Source organism: Larimichthys crocea, chromosome XII (assembly GCF_000972845.2).
Source record: "Larimichthys crocea isolate SSNF chromosome XII, L_crocea_2.0, whole genome shotgun sequence".
Taxonomy (NCBI): Eukaryota; Metazoa; Chordata; class Actinopteri; family Sciaenidae; genus Larimichthys; species Larimichthys crocea.
The window spans coordinates 18,745,467-18,769,636 of record NC_040022.1 but is presented as its reverse complement, the minus strand read 5'-3'; the positions used below and the strand labels follow the sequence as shown (position 1 = coordinate 18,769,636).

Sequence of the window (24,170 nt, the reverse complement as noted above, 5' to 3'; positions counted from 1 at the left end):
AAACACCACTCCTCACACCACAGGGATGATGTTGTGATGATATATCTTAACAAGGGCACGATATGAGATGCATGGTTATGGGGATTATTTGCATAGATGCTTTTCTCATTTGAAATGTAACCTGATAAACAGAAAGGAGAGCCATCATTCACCAACAGGTTTGTGGTCCAGCAGCTGCAGACATAAATCAAATGTCCAACTGTCTTGTCTTGTCTTTTCTTGGATAGACTAACAAATGATGCCTGGACAGGCAGTGTCTAAACTCTGAAACAACTAACCTTTGTCACTTATTTGCCTTTAAGAAAGAATTTTGAGGATTATATTACTGCAAACACGAAAGAGCACTGTTTAGGATGATGGATATGTCAGTTTTACAGGTACTTGGCTATAAACAAAAGTATTAAAGGTCCAGTGTGTAAAAGGTAGTGGCACCTAGCAGTGAAGTTGCAGACTGCAACCAACTGAATACTCCTCCATGTCTCACCCTCTCCTTTCAAGCATGTAAGCAAAAAACAAAACAAAACAAAACAAAACAAAACAAAAGGCCATATCTAGATCACTGTTTGGTTTGTCTGCTCTGGGCTACTGTAGAAACATGGAAGTCCAGCATGGCCGACTCCATGGAAGAGGACCCGCTCTCACTGTAGATAAAAAGGTGTCATGTTATGCAATGAAAACACAATTATTATTATTTTCAATTGATTATACATGAATATGTATAATGAATGTCATGGAAATCCATCCAATATTTGGTGAGATGTTTAACTCAAAACTACAAATTGTGTGGGCACCATCAGCCAGTCTGTCAAGTGTGTGAGATATTTGGCAGGATAATTCTGATCTTCTAAGTTCAAATGAAAGGTCAAGGTTTAACTGAAGTCTTTAGGAATTATCCTCTCTGTACGATAAATATCTGTCAGATGTTGTCAAGACATTTAACAAAAACTGTCAACCTCATGATGGTGCTAGAAGATCATGCAAGTCAGGTCATTTCCTCCTCTGGATATCAATCCATTGAGATAGCAGTCTGAAGCAGAGTGATCCTGACAGGTCGATAGTTAACACACACGTACAGATAAACCATCACTTTGCAAATCTTAAGTTTACAGTTCCTGACTTGCATGACTTTGATATGTGGGAGAAAACTGCAGCACCTACGCACAGAAAATCCATGTGAATACAAGAAGAAAATCCATTTATTTAAGTCTGTATGAACTTCTATCCCTGTTCATGACCTTTGTGCACACGTACAGTATAAAGTAAATGTAGTTGAGTATTCTGAGCATGTGGGTGTGAATAATACAATTTGCCAGCTGTCCTTTAACCCCTCATGTGTAGGCTATGGCTATGAATCACCAGGTACAATATGCTGTTCCAGGTACAAAGCACAATACAACAACATTTAAATGATACAGTGTGAAAACAATGACTACATCTGTGACATATTACAAAATATATTTGATATATTTCTATAGCTGCTGCTGCTGGTCCCCAACATGCATTAAAATATAAAATCACAGACAGAATGAAGAATGGATGTTGTGTCTGTGATGTCACTCACAGATTTCTATAGAACTGTTTTGAAGCGTGGTAGTTCCTGCATCTTCTGGTTCCCAGCAAATCTAAAAATGAACAAAGAATCTACATCTTTGTTCATGACACCTGTGTGATATGCTGTATGTACTTTACGCCTTAATATAATTTGAAAGGGTCTGGTACTGGGCCATTTTGGACATGAAATAATACTGTGAAATTATTTATATTTGATAGTTATTGCAGTGAATTGCACCTAATATATTGTCTCTGTGTCTTTCAAATGTAGTAAATGTCCAATACAGTATATTAACTGAAGACTGACAACCATGCTGCAGTGGCAGTTGGATAAAATGTCACTCACTTAAGGGCACTTTACCTTCAACACTAGTTGTCAAAGAACATGAGAGTCTTATTAGTTAACTTTCCTCACTCATGTTCTCAGTTGATACAGATATCCAAATCACCCCACTCCTATTTTATAAACCTCATAACCTCTAGGCAACCGTGGCTGACCGCAACACCACACGAGAGGACTCATTTCTATCATATTCAGCTCTGCTGCAGCTGTAAAAACATTTATTTTTTCGTTTTATGAAATCTGGTACATCATCATACTTTAAATGCATATTACATGATACGAAGCTGCACCAAATGGCAGAGTAAACTGTGTGAGAAGTGGTGGATAGTACACAAACAGGAAGTTGCTTTTCCTGTCGTGGCACAAATAAACAGACACATCATTATCTGTTGAACTTTGTTAACCTTTCTTTAATTTAGCAGTCAACACTTGGTCTATTTTTAGATTTTTGTCAGACTGCAAGAACAAGTAATTTGCATGAGCCACCAAAACAAAACTGAACAGCTCATTTCTATATCTAGCATGTCTTACAGTAAATGACAGGGCTGCATACTCTGTGTCTTGTCATATTTCTGGAAATTACTGCTTTAAATAATTAGTGTCTGGTCAGTGACTGTTTAATTCCTGTAATGCAAATGTGCTATATAATGTATTATTACTTGACAAGGCTGCTGATATGTACACATGGTAACCATGGTAATCCAACAGATTTTTTTATTGAAATGTCAGAAGTCATAAAGCATAATGACACTTTTCCCAGAACACTCACAGTCAAAGGGGTCAGTATGATATAATGAGGAGATGAATCCATAAATGTGCGACCATGTCCACTGGCTTTGTTTTACTTATTGTATGATTACATGAAAAGAAACTACATAGTGTGTGCAGGTATTTTCTTTATGTGCAATTTAATTAAGATAAAAATCACACTGTAAACAAGTCACATTTGGTTTGTTGTTAATTAGTTTCCCGAACTGCTTTGTTTACATTCATGGTAATCAGCCAGGATCAGCCTACACTTTGATGGCGGGTGATTCTAATCATGTTATTAACCATCACAGGTCACTACCAGAGCACATGAAGCTGTTTCTTTATTCATTAAAAACACTCTAATGAGACCCAAATGATTTTTTAAGTAGAGCACAAGGTATTCAGAATAACTAATAAGATTTAATATTGTATAGTGGGCTGACCATGCCGAAAACTGCAGTGTAAATGAGGCACTCTGTGTTAGCTATTATTAAATATTATAAGAGGACTAAGTTTCCAGTTAAGTTTACCATCTATAATCGTACAAGGTTTACAAACTCCACATTACTAAGGAGTTAAAAAGGTTTAAAGGTTCTCTGTGTAGCATTCAGAAAACCCATGTTAATAATTGCACCTTTGGGTGTTCAGTGAATTGCAGTCAGTATCCTGAGCATTGGCCAAAAGTGACATAGATAAAACTGAATACTAAAATTCCAATCATATTTCTAATAACATTGGTATGTGTAATGTTCCTATGTTTTGTTTGGACCATTGGCTCCATGATACTAACCAGCTGCCTTTTGTAAATCACCCCATCAGCCAATACCATAAAGCAACTGATGCCCAGACCCACGCCATGCAGCCAGGCCACGGTCTGCCGGCCAACCTCAGCTTCTGTAAACAGATATCTGCATATGAATGCAAAATCTGTGGCAGAGGGACCAAGATCTTGGCACCGGAAGTGTTCTGATTTCCATTGGTAGTCTGAGTAGTTTTGACCAGTCATGTTTGAGTGGGCATTGGTTGCAACAGTCCGTATGGAGAGCAAAAAAGAACGCACTGACCTGAGTGTAATCTTGGAACCCTTCCTATTTAGCTATTGTCTGATGATGATTTAGCTTTTTATCGTTATTATTTTTTAAAGGTTTCATTCATATACAGATATCTGTTTATAGAGATCAGCAGTAATCTTTCTTTCTCATCATTCTTGCATATCAAGTTTCTAATTGGACTACAGAAAAAATCTATTTTCCAGATATTCACTGGCTACACTGGAAGGCCAGAAACATTGTCCTTTGCCCCTAGAGGCTATACCATCACTAGACAGTTCGAGATTGACTGCAGCTTAGCGTCAGTTACAGTTAGCTAGTTGACTTCTGCCTTGCATTGCCCCTGGCTAGTAGAACGTAATCATAAGTTAATTATACACCTTATACACCAACACCAGCTAAAAAAATAAATAAATCTGCAAACCAACCAATTTGCAAGACAGATAATTTGTCCGGATGAATTATCTGACATTATTCACACAAAACAGTATTTGCTATTTTAGCTAGCTCATGTTGAAATGTATGCGATCAATGCTTACAAATAATCTTGCACGTAGCATCTTCAAGTATTCACTTTTATTTAACCCACACTGAAGTGAAATTCCACGCTAAAATGCTTTTATTTAACCCACACTGAAGTGAAATTCCACGCTAAAATGTACATTTTAAGTACAGTTTTCTGTTTTGATTCACAGTTTAAATCAGTGAAGAAGTGGTGGACGCTAATGATGATGTTGTTTTCTTAAGTTGAATCCTATCTCTAGTTAACCCCCCTGTAGTTGCTATGCATTTTACAATGATAACAATAGCAGATTTTCCACACGTATTCTTTCAGGTAGTTGTAGGCAAAAGCAGCTCATTTCTAGATGGAGATTTTTGCTCAGATTAGCTCCATGAGTCGGTTGAAAACGTTGTCTATGACTGACTTTTTGATTTTTCCAGCTGCCTTATTTTAAACTGAGAACCCTAGCATTGGTCTTAACATGAATGCCTAAGGCAGAAAGTCACTATCCTCACCAATTTATGATCTAGAAGAAGAAAAATAGAAAAAAATAAATTTCTGTATTGCAGTGTGGCACTAGTCTTTTTTTGTTTCGTTTTAATTTTGTACTGCTTTGCATGCATGTCTGTTTGTGTTTAAGTATGTTTTCACAAGAAAACAAGCTTTTTAGAATGAGGACTACAGTGTAACTCTATCTGAGGCAATGTTGCTGCAACGGAAACTTCAATATAAAGCTGGACAGAGATGCTAATGTTAGTCTACACTCTAATAGCCTCCAAGCAGCTTTTACACAGTGGGGAAGTACTCCACAGTAGTACAGATGTGCTAGTGGTGCTGTATTTCCAGTAAATACACTGTATCCAGCCATATCTGTATTAACAGTAGAGAAATTTGTTCAGCACTGGCTGCTGAGTGACAAATTTTATCCTTCAATGAAAGATGATTAATGTGGACGATGTTCATTACTAAAACAAATACAATTTTAATTAAATTATTACATAAATGATAGAACATTTAAGTGATTAAACCTAACATAACATTTGCAGACTGTCTGTTAGATACAAAAAAAATGTTTATCCCTTAATGTTTTAACAGGAGCACTTCAGTAGTATTGAGACTAATGATGTGATTTACCTCCAACTGAGACATTCCTCATGTTAGGACAAAACACCCTGCTCAGAATCAAAAGCCCCCGGTAGGTGTCTTCAGTTTGACCGATGGATAGTTTTATCTGTGACCTGGTTTCTTTGCATAATAATCACGCTTCCATCCTCGTACGCTTCCAGGCAAAGGGATTTCACAGATAACAGTCTGTTTATAGTACACTGATAATTGGCGCAATATGTTTCACAGACCATCAGCCAAATAATTCACTCTAATTAGACTTGCCTCATACGGAGTGAAAGCAAGGGACTGAACTCTCCGATTGTCAGGCTATTGGAGACAGGATGAGAGACAGAGAGGGAAAGGGAGAGGAAGGGAGGGAGAGCATCCTCAATGATGAGTCATGAAACATTCAAACTTTCACAATAATTCTGAGAGAAAAAAGGAGACGGAGGGAGGAGAGAAAGCAGGTGGCACTGTGGCAGTTTTTCATGATTTACCATAAATAGTGATGAAAATATGAGAATGTACCCCCTCTGTAATTAGAGATACAATGGCATGCAGTGGGATGAACGTGACGCACTTTCTCCTTCATGGCGAAGGAAAGATCAGGAGCCGCAGAGAGAGCTTTGTGAACAGACATATTGTTCAATTAATTTAAAATGGACACAACAGTGCTATGGGAATGTGCACAAACATGATCTGTTTTGTATTATGTTGTTTAGGACAAACAAGCAAACTGTTCTTATCAATAATGAATCCAAAATATTGCTAGAAATGTTCCAGAGGTGACTTTTGGGCAACAGGGTGGAACATGAAACCAAGTTTACTAACCTTAATATCAGAGAAACAAAATGTCCTTGAGGTTGACGCTGAATCCCCACCAGCTTCAGGACTACTGGCCTGTATCTGACTCTGACCTCTAACCTCCATACAGAGGGGAGTAAGTGAATCTAAAAAATCTCCCGTCTTTTAGGCATGATATGATACAGTATCTACTTTCCCCCGGGCTGCAGGGGTGAGATAGCAGCATCGGTCAAACAGATCCACTGAGAAGCAGGAGCACTCAGAATTATGCAAGAACTTTTTAGTGAGTGAGGGATTAGTATTCATAAAAAAAAAAAGTTTTTGTATTGGTGGAGGCTAAATTGACAGACATTAGTATTCATACCTAAAATAATAATGACAGGAAAAAATACAGAAAAATAATCATAAAGTCAATTTCTGGCTGAAATCCATTCACCTCAGTGTTAAAGCGATTATTCTAGGAAGAGTGGCATGGGATGAATATGTTAATATTACTTTATAAAAAAATATATATATTTCACTGATATAAAACAAGACAGCAGAGGATTGTGCTGGTCTTGCAGAAAGGCTCTTCACATTCGAACTCCAATCTGTGTCACAGCATGAGTCTGTTCTCTTATAGCCTGGCAATCAAACGTGTATTACATTTCTTGCTTTGGAGCTGCACTGTGGTTGAATGTGAAATCACAAGCGTCTGTCTGCAAAGTTTTAGCAGTCCAACAGCATCCAGGCATGTTCCAACATCTGTCATGGCCGAAACAGGGCGACTTCCTCCTCACCCAACCTGAGGAGCGCACACATTTGTTGCTTTCCTCTCTGGCTTAATCAGCGATGCATATGCTTTCAGCTAATTGATTAAAATGATCTCTGTATTTTACGGCTATGTCATTAGCATCCTTATCATTTTGGCAGCTGTAGCGGCTCCGTGTCTACCTACATTTGCTCGGTGTCTGTCAGTAATAGCAATCTATTCGTGACTCCGGGCTAAAATTAAAAACAATACTTGCTGTTTATGTGCTTTGACAGAAAATATCTACTGGGGTCATCCTATTTATGCATTTTCTCATATATCAATACAAACATTTGATTTGATTACAAAGACAGGCTTGCAGATGCAGTCTCTCCTCAGGAGTAAATGTTTATTGATCAAGAAAGACTCGGGCATGTAAATTCTGATTTGTATGTGTGTGTTGTCTGGGGCAGAGTAGCTGCAGAGTAGAATCCATCACTATCGGCATGTGGACCTGATTACTGGAGAGACTCTGAAAGTCTCATAGACCTATGATAAAGAACTCTGTCCAGGCCCCTTTACAACCACATCACTCAGGGTGTCCGCAGAAAGGAACAATGCATTGCAAAAAAAAAAAAAAAAAAAAAAAAAAAAAAAAAAAAAAAAAAAAAACTCTTACAGCCCTCGTCTTGGCACAATCACCTTAACTCTGCTCTATCCCAGCAGAAATTGTTGGGTCTGGATCGCAGGACCACATTTAAACTAAAGGAATGCTACAGAATATTTTAAGGAAGAAAAACAAACTCGAAATTGATAACAACCCAAATTTAAAATCACATTGAAACATAAATGTTTTGAAAAATGTGAAACAGTATATGCGAAAAACAGATGTAATAATATTCATAGGGAGGCAGAGTGCTGGAATCTGACTTGCATTTGATTCTCATTTGAAATGGAAGTAAGATTCAGTAGCAGAGCCAATTTGCTCACGAGAGTAGGCGGGGTGGTCCATTTTGATTTGAAACACCATACTGGCACAAGAGAAAAATAAAATGTGAAAAACGATCTTTCCAGCGGCGGGTATGGTAATCAGGATGGAGTTAGCATTTTGCAACTGCAGGCAGAAAAGCCCAATCTGCCTAAGCTCCTGGCTCACAGGCTAAGTATAGACGCTGCATCTTATGTGTTAACAGACACCATCCAATCTCCCAACTCAGGAAAATATCAGTTCCACAGCTGCAATTCATACTCATGAAAACTGGATTACTCATAAGAACATCCAACTTGGTTTTTACATGTGTTTTGATGATGTTCATCTTTTAGTTGTATTTAATTCCTGAACATGTCATCAGGTGGCAGCATTGAGCCTGTTTAGCCTGTCAAAGCATCTTATGCAAGGCTCATATGAGAACAAATACCTGCTGTGCTGTATTCATTAGAAATAGATGGCCTCTGATGATAGCTCACATATTGCCCCATATTAGCGTTTAAATTATGGCTGACAGATGACGATAATTTTCTTGGTTAATCAATTAATTGTTGGGGCAATAAAATGTCAAAAAATAGGCACAAATGCCCAAGATGTAATCAAATTGCTTGTTTTGTCTTTTTAACCACATACAGTAAGACAGTGTTTCGCAGGGTTTTTGGCAGGTGGCATCTTATAATAAAGCCGTACCTAGTTGTGACCCTTCATTGAAGGTGCAAGAAGCCCATGAGTAACCAATTTTGATGTTTAAACTTCTCATACTGTCTGGTTGTAATACATTTTTAAGATACAATGATGTCAACAATTCAATATTTCCCCCATAAATGGCACAGTGGTGTAGAGGTTAGTAGATACAGTACCTCAGGCCTTCTATGCCTTTGTTCTGTGTGAGTTTGCATGGTCCCCTGGACCACAATAGGTGTGAATGGTCGTCTGTCTCTATGTGTCAGCCCTGTGATGAACTGGTAACCTCTCCCAGGGTGTAAGCTGTTTTGGAAAATGAATTATGTTTAAATTTGTCTTATCTTAACCATCTTCTTCTATTTCTACTTCTATTTTTCTTCTTCTATCAATTACTGTAAGTAACTAGCTTATCTGACACTATCATGAAATAAGCTGATGCTATTAAGGTTCAATAATAGGTTCGAACAACAGAAATGAAGAAAGGTAAGTTCCTAAATCTGATCTTGTTGTTTCAGTACAAGAGTCAACATATTCTGTATATGTGTGAGTGATGTATGAGTCATTTCCGATATCAAAGCCATTTCACATTAAACCAGAGCAAACATTTGTTGTGCTTTCCTGTACATTCCCCTGTTGGCTTCACGCTGTGAAGTGAGAATTTGCACAGAAATGCAAGAGCGCCTTTCTTCTTCGGAGGGAGCACCTGTGTGACTCACTCACAGGGAAATGATGTCACCGGTATGCAGCCATGTTGCTGTGTACAGTCTCCGCTGCGCTGTCTGCTTCTCAGACACATCAGCCAAAAGTGGAGCTCATTTCCTGGAAGCGCACAACCTTCTTGTAATGTCTAATGAGGGAGATCCCACGCCTGATCAGCTATGAACCAGCCAAACCTGTGGGAACCATTTGAAATGTACAGTGTTTTAACAGATGTAATCATTCATATCAGCACACTGTGCATTCATTTGAAATTAGAACAGATAAGAAACCAACTAATGCAAATGCTAACAAAGGACTTTTTTTTATTTCCTCTTGGTCTGGTCATATGATTCAGGCTTATTTCTATTGAAATAGATCAGATCTTTGCAAGGTAATATTCAACTCACACACACACACACACACACACACACACACACACACATATATATATACACAGGGAGACAAACATTTAGGGTAATCAGTTAACCTATAAACCCAAGCTGACACAGGGAGAACATGCAAAGAAAGGCCCAGGTACCAGGAACCTTCTTGGTGTGAGGTGGCAGTGCTAAGCGGTGCACCACCGTGCTTTCCCAAGTGCAGTTCAGCAGTTTACCATTTCGAACTACTGTAAAATGGCTAAGCAAACACTGTAACTGACCTCATGCAAGTTACCATTTTTTAAACTTTATGTACAAGTTTTTCAATCAATATACACACAAACATAAAAAGTTATTTGAGTTATTAAACTCAGGTTATTAAAGTATGCTCTGTTTGGTACTAATTAAATTAAAAAAAGGTAGTTATTTGAGAGGGAAGAGATTTACTACAGTATAAACCTAAAATAAGAGTGAATTCTATGAAGAAGCACCAAGCGTCACAAAATTTCTGATGGGACTTACATTTATTATATCTGAGGTTTTCTAACAGAATTAAGGATAGCACTTCTTTCATCCAATTTGTGAATGATGGGGGCTTATGAGACTTGCAGTTGCAGAGAAAAAGTCTCCAGGCTAGAAGTGAGGCATATTCTATAGATTTAGCTCTGGGTATAGTGATGTCTGCTCAGCAGTAATTGGGTTGTTGTACTACAAATACATACAGGTTTCAAATATATGACCCCAAAATGTAGAACCTACTATATTCTGACAGTAATTATTACATATTTCAAGTCACCAGTTCAATACCTAGACAACATGTCTACTGTATATGATTGGTCCCATTTGTCCACTGACTCCATTATACAGTAGCTCCATAATAGTCTGCATACATGGCTTGCTAATGGAACCAAGAAGAGCTTCAAATGGAGCCTATGTGAATATTGCATATATGAATATATGTAATTGGAATCATGTTTGAGGCAAGATGTGCTCATTTATACCCAACAGGTTACATATAACATTTTCCTTATTGTTTTGCATTCAGTGCACAAGCAGCCACCCTGCAGGAGTCATTAGTGCAGCGACACCATCTGCACAACTGCAAGCCCAAAGCAGCAAAGCACTGCAATCATGTTGTAGTGGTCGACAAATGTTCTTCTGCACCACTCTGGGTGTAACCACACCATTTATTATATTGCTAAAAACATATACACCACACTCAGCTTGTTTGGGCCAATCACTGCACTCTTGCACATAACTTGGCATGAGTGAGCGTTTTTTTTTCCAAGCTGACATGCTCAGATGAAACTTTTTTTTAAATCTTTTAACGAATGAATGAGTGTATTTGATCAAAAGTGGGATAGAAGCATATAATAACACCAAGCCTACATTATTAAAAAGCATATCTAAAGAAACGAAATACAGTCATCTGTCCTGGTTTGACATACTGTACACTCTTGGGAAAGATCAAGGTCTTATCGATGCCCGGCCTCTCCACTTTGCAAATGTCTTTCCCTTCATCACACTTGAGTGTCATAAAGTGTCCCATTTTTAGATGAAAGCAATTCAGCTGCGGCATATTATTCACGTGGCATATGAGTGCAAGAACACAGATGGAATATTTCGAATCAAGTACATTTTCAAAACTTTTCAAACCTTAATTTTGTTTCTAAGTTTGTTGTAGATTTCTATGTGCGTGTGTGTGTGCGTGTGTGTGTGTGCGCGCGCGTGTGTGTGTTTGTGTGGTATTTCGGTGGCTCCACAGTGTCTGCCAGTTTTTTTTTTCTTTATAGAGTTTTCAATGGCAAAATGTGCAGACTTGCCAGGCAGACTAGACCTACACGAACAGATGTTTTCAGACAGGAAGTAACAACAACCCTCCTTCCCCCTTCGCCCGCGTCAGCACTTCGCAGTTTCAACTTCATCACTTCCCCTTTCAACAAACACCATGCAAAGCACGCTCATAAAAATATATTTGCATATTATCACTAGCTGCAGATGTACAACTCTGTTGATACCATAATACAGGAACACAATGCTGGGTGCACATGATGTTAACCAACATCAACCAGAGATCATGTGATTTCATTTAAGTGTGACGGCTGTGTCCAAACAACATTTATAGTTTTCTTCACTGACACAGATAAACTCTTTGTCTCTTGGCTAAATTGCTTTTAAACAAACCTCTTCTCTGTCTTCCCTTCAGTCTTTGCTCACGATGTACAATCACATTGCATTTTAGAACCACAAGACCTGGTGCTGGTGAAATAGGTACATAATTAAAAATGTAAATGGGAATATTATTTCAAAATAATCACATGACACAATTATAATCTTTTGTTCTTGGCTGGCAGCAGAACCTTCTTGGCTCTGTGCATGTATTGATTTTTCTGGTTCTCTCATCTGGTATGTTGACAAGAGGCAAATACATACAGTGAAGCTAAATGACTGCTATTTAATTTGCTTTCAGTGACTCAGCAGACGGCTGTTTACCTGTAGGGAAGAGATACTGCAGTTTCAGTTTATTGGCCCACTGGGCTGTAGCTGCATACATGCATTTGTGGTTCAGACCTTGTCTCTTTTAATCAGAAGGTGTTGCTTTTAATATGACGAGAGAGACGGGTCTGGATTTAGCCTGAAGTCACACTGGTGTATGACAAGTAAAGAGCAATTTCACTTCTCTGTATTTGACTGTTTGTGCAGTCTGTGCTGGTTAGTGGCTAGTTAGCTACCTGCATTATGTGTATATGCAGTGTGCCTGTACTGAAAACATGTGGCAACTCAGAACGTACCAGGAACTCCGTTTTTTCCATCATTTTCCTCCAAACCATAGACTGTATAAAACATGGACATAGTCTCCGTGGCAGCACTGCAAACTTCAAATTTCCACATCACACGTGTGTTAAGTTGCATACTGGACCAGGACTGTCTCCCAAAGCAGTTATGATGTTGCAAAATCATTGTATATCCAAATATTAAACTTAAGGTGAGCACAGAGGCAACAGCCTTGTAGTGTCAGTCTCTGCACATACATCCATTCTGCATAGTGAAGGTCAAGTCTAAGGGATGTAAAAAATAAGTAAAATACATTCAGCGAAAAGTGATCTTTAAATTAAGTTAAACTATGACCTGTCCATGATGGTAGACCTGCTGATTTTTCTTCCAGCACCATAATAATTTATTTATTTGTTGCCAGCACCAAAGAAACATTGTCAAGGTTTTTCTCCCTAACAGAGGCATCACATTTATCTCCATCTGCCCTGTAACGCACCTATTCCCTGTAGCTTTCCACTGTGTCACAGTGAGTTTGTCTTTCTCCATTAAGGCTCTGATGTTCTGGAAAGAGCTACGCCCAGACTCTGCAGACAGACACATTTTTTATTATTCATTACATTTCATTCTTTCCATCTCTGCAGTGTCTGGCCTTGCTGATGGTGTAAGTGTAATCATAGAGTAAGATCTATCTTGTAATGCCCACGATCTCCCATTTAACAAAGACATTTATCAACTAGCTTTATATGATTTGTACAACAACATCAACCGTATAATTCCATTGTGAGACGAGAGTGAATAAACATCACAGAATCAAGCAAAGTTCAAAATTCAACAGCCACGTGTGACATAAAAACAACCAGGGCTTTTAGTTTGTAAGTGCTTCAGTACAATGTGTCAAATTATCTAATTTGAGCTAATTATGTGTCCTAATAATCAAGATATTACCTGAGGCTAAAGAAAGAAAGAAACAAAAAGTATGACCAGCTTTCCTTTTTCAAATTTCTAAGTAAACAGTCGACAGGATGTTGAACCCAGGGGCTTTTCTGCATCATTGATGGAGCTCTTAGCAGCAGGCGGTTGCACCATTACAGGAAGTAAACCAAAAGGTATGGGAAATGAAATGTGACATGGTTTATAAAAGACGAGGTGGTTCATCGAGTGATGGGTTAAACATTTTCAGAGAGCTATTTGTGGCCTGCTGCTTCACACACCAGACAGAACAGCATGGAGACGCTTCTCTTTCTATTTCCTCAATTCAACTACATGGCCCCGAAGGAGGAAGCATATTTCAAAATGCTAGGTCCAGAAGACTTGCAAGCACCAAAGATGAAGGACGACAGTAGCAGGTTGGTGTGTGAGCCTCAGCTGATTTCATACGTTTATTTGATTTAAGAATAAGTTATATTTATATCGAGCTTTAGTAAATCGTGCAATTAATGTCAGGAATCTGAAAAGAGCAACTTTTATCACGAGTGTGATTACCTAACTTTTTTTTTCTGTGCAGGAAAGTCTTATTCAGAGCAGCATAGCAGCATTATAATAGGCATTTGATGTCTCTATATAGGACCTTGTCTGAGTGTGAATCAAGGCCTTTAAAGCTGACACTTAAGCTGTTTGACTTTTAAAATCCTCCATGATGAGTTTCTGCTGCCTTTTTTTTTTCAACACGTGTGCATATTAAACTTGAGCCAAAAACACGTTGTGTAATTTACAGCTTGTCATGTAAGCCACTTTGAAAACGTGTCTGTGAGGAGTAATTCTCTGATAAGTCGGTGAACAGTGTCACAGCTGCATGTACGACAGTTTGTGGAACTTGATGTATTTTCTTCTCTGTTTGCAGACAGAAAGACAAGGAGAGGAAGAGCCGACTAAGCCTTTTTCTAACCAAGTCAGGCTCTCACGAAAACGTCAGTCCCCATAAAAAGACAAATACGACACCAAGCAAGTGAGGCAAAATTCATTAATTTCATACACAGGCAATGTTGTTTTTGACAAGCATTATTCACTATTAACCTCAGTTTCCAGCACCCTCCATGACTCACTGCACACTTCTAGAAACATGGCATCTAGACGTCTCATGAGAATCCAAAACATTTTTCGCTGCATCATTAGGGAAGAGCTGACCGCATCTCTGATTTTTTTTTCTTTTTTTTTCTTTTTGCAGCATCTCAACAGAGGCAGCTTTGCAATGGAGCGACTCTTTTGAAGAACTGCTAAAGCACTCTGGTCAGTTCAGTGCCCCAAACTTCTCATGAATGTGTCAAATTTCTGTCCAAAACAGTTTCTTCTGCTGTCAAACTGTTTGCTACCATTTGAATTGTAAACCGTTAAGGAGTGCCTGGGGCAATAAATAGTTAATGGAGAGCGCAGTGAGAGTTTCACTACATCTTTTTATGTTTGTCAGCCCAGATAGTAACACAGAAACTGTGCAACTTCCTCATAATCACAGAAGTTGCCCTTTAGTGTCACAGTGAAATGCTGTAAACCACTGTATGTGCTCATATGGGAATGGTTACTATAGTCTATGGCATATAAAGAAGACAATAATAGTGTTAATGTATATTTAAGCTATAAAAGGTTTACTTGTAATTTAACTGTTTAAATAGCAGGGTCATTTTAGTGTCGTTGGAATGAGGAAGTTATGGTCTTTAACACATCCTGCTAAAAGAAATGTTCATTTACCAAGCTCAGAAAATACAAATTTTCTTTTGAACAGTTTGTCTTTGTATTGTGTCACTCTAGGAACTTACAGAGTTTGTCTGTTTCTCTACAACAGATGGGGTGGAAATCTTTTCTCAGTTCCTCAGGACAGAGTTCAGTGAGGAAAACATTGAATTCTGGTTGGCCTGTGAAGAATACAGCACCATTGATTCTGAGACAAAGTTGCGGTCCAAGGCCAAATATATTTATACAGTTTTTATTGAATCGGATGCCCCTAAAGAGGTATGACATACCATGTTTATGTACCATAATGCTGCAAAATAGTATAAAGACTCAATTTTCTTTGCCTCATTTGTCACTGGGGGCTGTTGGAGGATTCAAATATTTATGTCACCAAAATAAAAAATAAAGCTAAAGCACTGAATAGTCATGAGCCTGGAGCAAGCTGACCTTTGTAAACAATCGTTAGGAGCAGCTCACTGGTCCTGCATCTAGTGCATGCACCACTGCAGAGAAGGTCGGTTTATTTCTGTAGAAGACAATAGCGGTTTCAAAGGTTTCCATTCCCTTAGCAAGGATGCTGTGACAACCATCCAATATGCATTCAGGCCCTGCAGCAAGTCTGGCCGTTAAAGAGTTTGCTGTCTGGTTTGAGGTTTTGCCATTCCTCTGCATCACCCACGTACTTTCGCTTTAAGATGAACGTATGTGTAAATATGAAAGGTCGTTTTTTTGGAGCATGCTGCAGAACATGAAACATACACAGTATTGCATAAGAAGCTTCACCACTACTAGATAATACACAGCTTACCATCAAATATGTGATGATATCCAGGGAGTTGATGGTGTGTGCTTGTATGAACTTTAAACTCAAATTAGCTTTGAGTCATGTGGTGCAAACAAACCTGAGAATCCTTAAGCTAGAGATACACCACTGAAAATCATCTTCACACTCTGAAATAAAGGTCATGTTTGATGTGATGTGTGTAATTATGCAGATATAGATTTCTCTGCTGTTTCAATTGGTTCTACTTTACACTGCTCTTACAGTGGAAAGGGTTTCCCCTTTCTTTCTCTTTCACCATCTGATGTATTCTCTGTTGACAACAAACCTACCAGGCCCTATATGCAACTGATGTTTTGTCATTGTGTAAAAATTCAAATCAAGACAATGATGTGTATCATTATATGTAGCATTCCCATAGTATAGATTTACTGTATGTAGTTGATATTCCTTATAGTGCACGTTTTCTAATTATGTCCTAATTTCCTTTCACTCAGGTCAACATTGACTACAACACCAAGATGGCTATCCAAAAGAACATAGCACAGCCCACTAAGAGCTGTTTTGAAGCAGCCCAGATGAAAGTCTACAGCCTGATGAAAAAGGACTCCTACCCCAGGTTCCTCCACTCTGACATTTATCTGCGTCTCACAAGGAGGAAAGGCCCTGGGGCCACCATGTTTCGCAGAAGGTCACGCTCCTGTGTGTTCAACGAGAGAGGCGAGGCCACGACTGACTCGGCCTGGTAACCCAATGTAACATGCAGGTGCAGGTGTAGCAGCTCATTCTGTGAAACTGATTATTATATAGGAGATAATCTATGATTTGCAGCACAATCGTTAACATGTTATGTGCGCTGCAGAGGCTTATTATCCACAGGTTTGCATCTGCAGAGTGTGTTGCGTTTTTAATATACATAGAACCACTGGGGTCAGTGTGGGTTATCTCACTTACACAGTACAACGTTTCATTTAAATAGTTAAACATTTTGGGAAATATGCTTATTTGCTTTCAGGCCCAGTGTGAGATAAGCAGAGTGTACCAAATGTGTTTAGTTGAAATTAAGCTACAGCCACCAGCTAGTTAGCTTAGCTTAGCATAAAGTCCACAAGCAGGAAATAGCTAGCCTGGTTCTGCCCATTGGTAGCACCTTTAACGATCACTAATTAACTCGATGTATCTGTTTTGTTCAATCTATGTGAAAACTGAAGAGTAAAAATGACTCATTATAATGCTGGGTGGAGCAATCTATTGGCTCAGTAACTTCCTTTGTTAGTTGCCTGACAACCTCACAGTGACAACAACACTCATGAAATTTAGCTAGCTGTTCCCCCCTGTTTCAAGTCTTTACGCTAAGCTAAGCTAAGCTGGCAATAGCTTTATATTTATGGAACATCACAGTGGTATGATTCTTGTCATCTGACTCTCACCAAAACAAAACTAGTATATTTCTCAAGGTGTTGAAATATTCCTTCAAGTAATAAACTACACAGCTGGATAACAGCTGACACCATTAGCCTTTCAGCTATAACAATATATTGAAAAAGGTTGAGGCCCTTTTGTCAGGGCTATGCGCTTAACTGAAATGGACACCTTCCCTCAAATCAGAATTGAGTATTTTCTTCTCAGACACGCTCCTTTGCTTGTGGGTTGAACCTTTACTGATGTTTTATTTTCTCAAATCTTGCAAAACTTGAATGACAATGGGATGATTGGGGACATAATCTCAGCTGAACCGCCTCCATGCTACTGACAATATTCTGTGTAAAGGCAGCCACAATGAGGCCTCTCTCCTGACTTCAGACACATTATGCTTCAAGTGCTTTGTCATCCAATCCAGCAGTAGCACCTTATACAACATTAATACAGTTGATATGGTATATAAGCTAATTTGACCATATCTCATTAGAATGGATTAATCTATCCCTTGCACTGTCCAACCCGCTCCAGACTAACTTGCAGTGAAAGCCTGCAGCCATGGTGACTGCAAAACACTGAAACTTTTTTAATGAGGGATATATATCTTTCATTTCTGTTATTGATTAAAATCTGTCCCATTTTCACACACAGATAATGCATATATCTTATTTGAATACTAATATTATATCATTATATTAATTATGATGCTGTTTTACCTTTTGCTACCATCTAGTACAATTTGTGTATTACTATGATCATATGTTTTGCCTCGCTGTTGTAAAATTTATATACTATAATATGTGGAGTAACTCAAATAAACACTTATAAAAGCAGTTTTAATGAGGCCGTTTGTGTTATTAATTAGTTCGGGTGACCACATCTAAATGTGACAAATGGAGTCATAATATGTGTATAATTAACTAGTGGGGAAAATTGTGATCATGTGTTGCTTCCCTATTGCAAATCACTGAAAAATTAATAGAGCTTATCAATTCTCACCATTTCAGCACAGAATTATTCATGTTACTGTATATGTATGCACAAGCTATACTTCTTAGGCAAATACATATTAATTTGAAACTGTCACTGATCCCACAGAGTTCACTCTAAAATTCCTGCACATGTATGCAGAAAAATGTACACCAGTACATACATGTGCACAGCATGCACACACAGAGCCGGTTTAGCTCATTAACACAGATGTCAGGGCTTCTAGTAGCCTTCAGAGGGATAAATTCCATCTCAGCACAAGTTACTGCCATTTTACAAAAACCCTGCAAGGAATACCTCACAGTTCTCATTAATTATGCATCCATCTAGCGGCATGCTGTCTTTTCACACAAATAGTAGGAGACGGGAGGGAAAATGTAATGATGTGTTAACAAAGGTAGGAGCTCAGCTGGCCTGCCAAATTCATCACAGCTTAAGATTAGTTGCCCACTAAGAATTTGTATTTGGTATTTAAATTTGTGACTCAGTGTGCGCTAAAAGTCTCCATAAGTTAAAGAGGTATTGTAGAACTTCTGAAGGAAAACAAAAGCATAAGAAAGCAGTTTGCCTGGAGATATATGGATTGTAATACAACATGAATACTAGTCTAATAAGAGTTTACAACAACAATTTATTGTACGTTGTCTAATTGGGGAGTTTTATGCAGATTTTCTCAAACAAATGGGATTCTTTTTTAAAACTCCTCGATTTAAGCCAAAGTCTATCAATAGTTTTGCACCCTTGGGCTCTGTTATCCAAACTTTTATACCATATGTTTTCATTTTAAAAACCAGTTCGTCCCATCTCAGGAGCTTTTATCTGATTCCATGTCAGCCAAATTTAGTAATAGATTTGCTCACTCCCAGGCTCAGATATTGAGCTATGAAATTTTCCCCTTACAAATCCGTTTGTGGTCGATGCTGTTGGCCTGCAACGATATTGACAGACCTAAATAAATTTCAGTACAACACCCAGTCTCAAGGTATACTTAACTATACTGTAATTCAGCTGAAGTGTTGGGAACATATTTAGAGGCAGTTGTTTATTTGAAGGAAAAAAGAGCCAACTGAGTGCCTGATGGACAGCTTCCCTCCAGTTATTAATGAATAGGTGGCGGGTTCCTGAATGCAGTTCTTAAGAACAATTTCTGCAGGTTGAAGACTAAACATCAATGAAAGTGAAACAACAGACAAAAATGAGAAAATTGACTGATTCTTAAAAACTAAGCTCCCATATTTGTTTTTTTGTTTGTTTGTTTGTTCCTTTGTTTCTTTGTCCTCTCATTACCCAGGTTTGACCTTTTGTTCTGTTCATGCAATGTTGAATACCTAAAAACAAAACAGTTGTAGTTACGTTCTGTATGGAAAAGTAACTATGTACTGGCATTTGGAACAACAATAATGACTAAAGTTAAAAAAAAAGAAAACATGGCATCAACACGGGATGAACATGCCTGCATGGTTGGAAAATAAAACACAGCACCAACACAGCACAGTTCGGGCCATCTGCTTTTATGTCCTCTGAAAGCTTTTGTCGTCTTTTTACACTGACTGAGTTCTTCCAGCTGCCACTTCCAACGTCGCACCATCGATTCATTGATGCTAAGATTACGTGCAGTAGCTGTATTTCCTTCTTTGACGGCCAGATTGATTGTCTTTAACTTAAAAGCTGCATCATATGCATTTCTTCATGTGTTTTCCATGATGAGGGTGTGTGCATGATGCGCAAAATGACAGTTCAAAATCAAAATCAAAACTATAATAATCTTTCCCCACATGTCTGTCTCACTTTTGCGTTTACTGCTAGTAAAGAGAGTGCCCCCCGGTGGCCATTAGCCAGCATTATGAGAGCAACACCGTTGTATAGGCCGCAGGGTTTAAAGTGTGTGAAAAAAGTAGCGGCTTATAGTCCGAAAATTACGGTAATTATTTTTTCTCAATTATCAAGTGGAAAGGGAAATAAAGTTTGTTGATAACGATGACATAAAATGCAGTGGTTGATTGTCCATTATATTTAATCATTTAATCAAGGTCAGGTGGATCGTGAGGTGTGGATTATCACAGTTTATTTGGTTTGATATATTATTTATTGATGTTGGACAAACTGTACTGTTGAAAGGGTTAAAATAAGTAAATAAAAGATGTTTTCATGCTACAAGTCGAGAGAAAAAGATGAAACACTTTCTAATTAAGTCGAAGGCATTCTTACTGAATTACTATCAGGGATTTAAAATCTAATTTAAATAGGTTTTCAGGTTACATCCGCAACATTCACCAAACCCCACCTTGCACGTCCAGGTCCTGAGCAGCTTCAGGAGAAGGGCCAAAACCATTTTCATGTTCGAATGAATAAAGAGAGAACCCGACAAATTCAGAGCTGTCAGTTACAGAGAAAAGTGGACACCTGATACTATTATTATTAATTATACTGTAAAATAGATACAGAGAGAATGGAGAGGACTAGAGTGCCATCCTGTGTAATGTTGAAAAATTGCAACTTTGTATGAAACACACAGTGGAAGTTCATAGATGCAAGAATTAAAACAAATCAGTCCTCTTTTACAAAATCTGCCTGTTCGGGGTTGGTGGTGACAGTGACACTGACCACTCAGAATAACTTTTGATTCAAGAACATAAAAGGCTAAATCACAACAACACAAAACATCTCAGATATTGAAAGACAACACTCCTCTGTGTACCGGTACCTGGGAGAGCCTTTTTTGAAAAACAAATTCCTCGACCTGCTTGTGTCTACACACATGCAAATAAAGGTAGCCTGGGTATTTTCCATCACCTGCTGTGATTTACATTCTTGGTTTGTTTGGGCTCATCACGTCTCCACCAGTGGACAGAAAGGTCAGGACAGGTTAAAATACACTAGACATACGTAATTATTGTGATTCACTGTGTGGCATGACTTGTATACAATCATATACAATCTATGTGTGGAGGACAGCCATCTAAAACAACACCAGTATGCTGCACCTTCTGCTATACTTACTACTGTATAATCTAAATAAAACATCAGTTTAAAGAAGTTCAAAAGTACACAACAGACCCCCTACTTTTCCTGTAGCAGCACGAGCATGCTAGTTGACATTTTGGGGGGGTTGGTTTGTGATGTCTTGACCAAAACTAAATGGGATTGCTCTGTCTTTGGATAAGGCGTGGTCCTGGCCTTCTCAGTAAATGATTCACTGCAGGATTTACATACATCTATATCCACACAACCACAGATTCTTCTCCTGTCTCTATCTTTTAATGAATCTTGGAGTACTGGTGACAGTTTTGAACAGTAACAAAGGTTTAAAATTTAAAAGGTTAATAATACTACTAACCCTAACCCCCTAATCCTTCAAAAACTTTAAATCCTAACCCTAACCCTAAGGTTATTGATTGCATTTGAAGCATGACGTTTTACTTCCAATCACAGTAATGATGTTAACAAATGAGTTATTGCTGCAGTTGTGGTCTTTACGGGTTTTGAAATAAAATCCAGAAGACAGAAAAAAAAGACCTTCAAGGTAAACGTTGAGTACTACAACTCCTCATTTCATTAAAACTATTAAACAAAACAATATAACTAAACCCACATGTACTGGATATAGTGTTATATGATCAGTATATTTTTTAACTCTGGCACAGCTAACTATGTAATCATATAACCTTTTTGAATTGTTTGAAATCTCGCAGATCACTAACGTGGGGATCTTTCTCATCTACCCCATATGATGTGAGAGCAGCCTCACAGAGCTGCTGGTATGGCAATGTGCTCTCATTCATGGTCACAAAAGCGTTTCAAGTCATTAAGTTTTCTGTATTTCAAAGCCAGTTTCAAAGAGTCAGTGATCAACTACATCAACTGATATCGTATGAGGCATATTTATAAATCAGCGCTTGTTTAATCTTTTTCTCACCTTGATGAATAAGGAACATAGCAGATATGCAAATGGTGGGATGACAAGGCTTTTCCTTAATAGTGAATTTGTTTATGGCTATTTGTTTATGGTCAGGATCTCTCCTGGTGCTTCCTGACCATTGCTCATTGCTTTAGTTAAATCTTACTGTGAATTTGACATGCAGTATTCGACCACAATAGGCCATTATGTTCCTGATTATACCCATAAAAACTAGATTATAGTCATTAGTGAGTGATGAAAAATAAAGTATCCCATAATCTTAACTGTATTGGTTTAAATATAAATCTGTCACCCTCATATTGTTCATATTAACAACAATCACTGTATTCCTGACAAAAGGTGTGGTCACCTTAAATCACAGCCCAGTTCTTTTCTCATCAAGGTGCAACAGACGGATTGGAAGGATGCCCTGTCTGCAACATCACTTTGCATACGGATTTCCATATATTCCATTCATGTTAGGTGGAGGTCATTTAGATTGTTCAGTCATTTGACTCCCTTATTTCCAAACAATCACAACTACATCTTCAGACTGGCAGGATCTTATTTTTCTCTGTTTCTTCTTCGTAGAGGACGAGTAGATGGCAATAAAGTGAGTTAGTGCATATTTGATTATTAGAGCTTTACCATTCTCAGCAGGCAACAAACTTACAGCAGCCATGTGGAAAATACCAAAGAGTTTTTCACTCACTGTAAGTCTCACCTTGCATTGTGCCTTTATTTCCTAAGGGGCTTGTGGTGACGAAATGTTGCTGTCAGGTGCTCAAAGCGTTAAATTGGATGTTTTCAAGTCATCTTAAAACATTACACATACTATAAAGATTCATTATTTGGCCTGCCAGTGTGGTTTGCAGGTGGTATGTGCTGTGGAGTTCACAGATAACTGTGCTAGTGATAGATCTTGATGCTCTTTTCAAGGGTAGATTGTGTTGCGTCCCCAAGGATCCACTGGGGGAAGTTGAGACTTGGAGTGAATCTGTGGACAAAGTCCTTAGTTGTAAAGGTGAGAGTCTCTTTTGAATATATACATATATATGCATGTTATATATTTGATTGTAGATACGACTGGACCTACTTTGTGACCTTTATGATTTTCAGCCGGACAGATAGCTTTCCGGGAGTTCCTGAAGTCCGAATACAGTGAGGAGAACATACTGTTTTGGCTCGCCTGTGAGGAATACAAAAAAATCAAGTCGGCCCCAGAGATGATCTCCTCTGCCAACCGGATCTACTCAGAGTTTGTCCAAACAGAAGCACCCAAACAGGTAAATGACAGCAAGCTGAAAAAAAAAACAGGCCATAGTTTTAAGGAATTCAAATTTAATTAAATTTGTTATTTATTGTAATCTGAATTTAGTTGACCTGTGGTGATATAGTGACTGCTATAAAGCTGTGTATTTATGTGTTTTATAGTGGTAAAACTGCTTTAAACTACTTTAAGTGCATTTTCACTGCAGAACATTATAGTGAATGATGATAAAGAGTTGCCATAAGATGCCCTGGGGCGATGTTGTTTGATTCCAGATCAACATAGATTGTGGTACCAGAGAAAACATAACAAAAAACATCTCCCAGCCGACCCTGACTTCGTTTGATTCAGCGCAGAAGCTCATCTACAGTCTGATGGCCAGGGATTGCTACCCGCGGTTCCTAAAATCTGACATCTATCAGGGACTCCTGAGGAGAAAAGATTCAAGGTGACTGTTTAAAACTGACAGCCTCTGATGGAGGCTCGCAAAATCTTCTCAACTCTGATCTGCTGTAGCACTCTTTCATTTCAGTGTGGATAACGGGTGTATGCCATACAGTACAAGTGTAGCAGAAATAGCTTTTATCAACCTGTGTGATTCAGTAGACAGTTACAGCTCAAGAGAATTTGTGGCTTGTATTATACTTTATCTCTTTGATTATGTTAAGTTAAAAAAGAAGTCTTTAAAGAGATTGTGCACATAATTCTTATTCGTATATGATTATCTATTTTCTCTCCTCCGCTACATGAGGTTAATAATAAAAATAATTTCTTTATTGTAAAGTA

The 24,170-nt window shown here is 38.3% G+C and overlaps 2 protein-coding genes across 2 annotated transcripts; both read left to right on the top strand.

The window, feature by feature from the left end:
- Positions 1-13,457: 13,457 nt before the first annotated feature.
- On the top strand, positions 13,458-18,059 carry rgs18 (regulator of G protein signaling 18). Its single transcript, XM_010733745.3, has 5 exons — positions 13,458-13,708; positions 14,203-14,307; positions 14,527-14,588; positions 15,139-15,305; positions 16,305-18,059. Exons 1-5 carry the CDS (start codon positions 13,587-13,589, stop codon positions 16,554-16,556), a joined length of 708 nt encoding a protein of 235 aa, XP_010732047.2. The 5' UTR covers positions 13,458-13,586; the 3' UTR covers positions 16,557-18,059.
- A 4,529-nt stretch (positions 18,060-22,588) lies between these two features.
- Positions 22,589-23,922, top strand: LOC104921302 (regulator of G protein signaling 21). The gene is made up of 4 exons (XM_010733790.3): positions 22,589-22,727; positions 23,059-23,138; positions 23,234-23,400; positions 23,660-23,922. The coding sequence occupies exons 1-4, from the start codon at positions 22,717-22,719 to the stop codon at positions 23,834-23,836; spliced, it is 435 nt and encodes a 144-aa protein (XP_010732092.1). The 5' UTR covers positions 22,589-22,716; the 3' UTR covers positions 23,837-23,922.
- The last annotated feature ends 248 nt before the right edge of the window (positions 23,923-24,170 follow it).

Bases quoted from the DNA above. Each gene is read 5' to 3' on its own strand.
- rgs18 (XM_010733745.3), top strand. From the start codon at position 13,587: ATGGAGACGCTTCTCTTTCTATTTCCTCAATTCAACTACATGGCCCCG. The intron at 13,709-14,202 runs GTTGGTGTGTGA...CTCTGTTTGCAG, and splicing joins ATGAAGGACGACAGTAGCAG to ACAGAAAGACAAGGAGAGGA. The intron at 14,589-15,138 runs GTCAGTTCAGTG...TCTCTACAACAG, and splicing joins AGAACTGCTAAAGCACTCTG to ATGGGGTGGAAATCTTTTCT.
- LOC104921302 (XM_010733790.3), top strand. The intron at 23,139-23,233 runs GTGAGAGTCTCT...TATGATTTTCAG, and splicing joins CAAAGTCCTTAGTTGTAAAG to CCGGACAGATAGCTTTCCGG. The intron at 23,401-23,659 runs GTAAATGACAGC...GTTTGATTCCAG, and splicing joins AAACAGAAGCACCCAAACAG to ATCAACATAGATTGTGGTAC.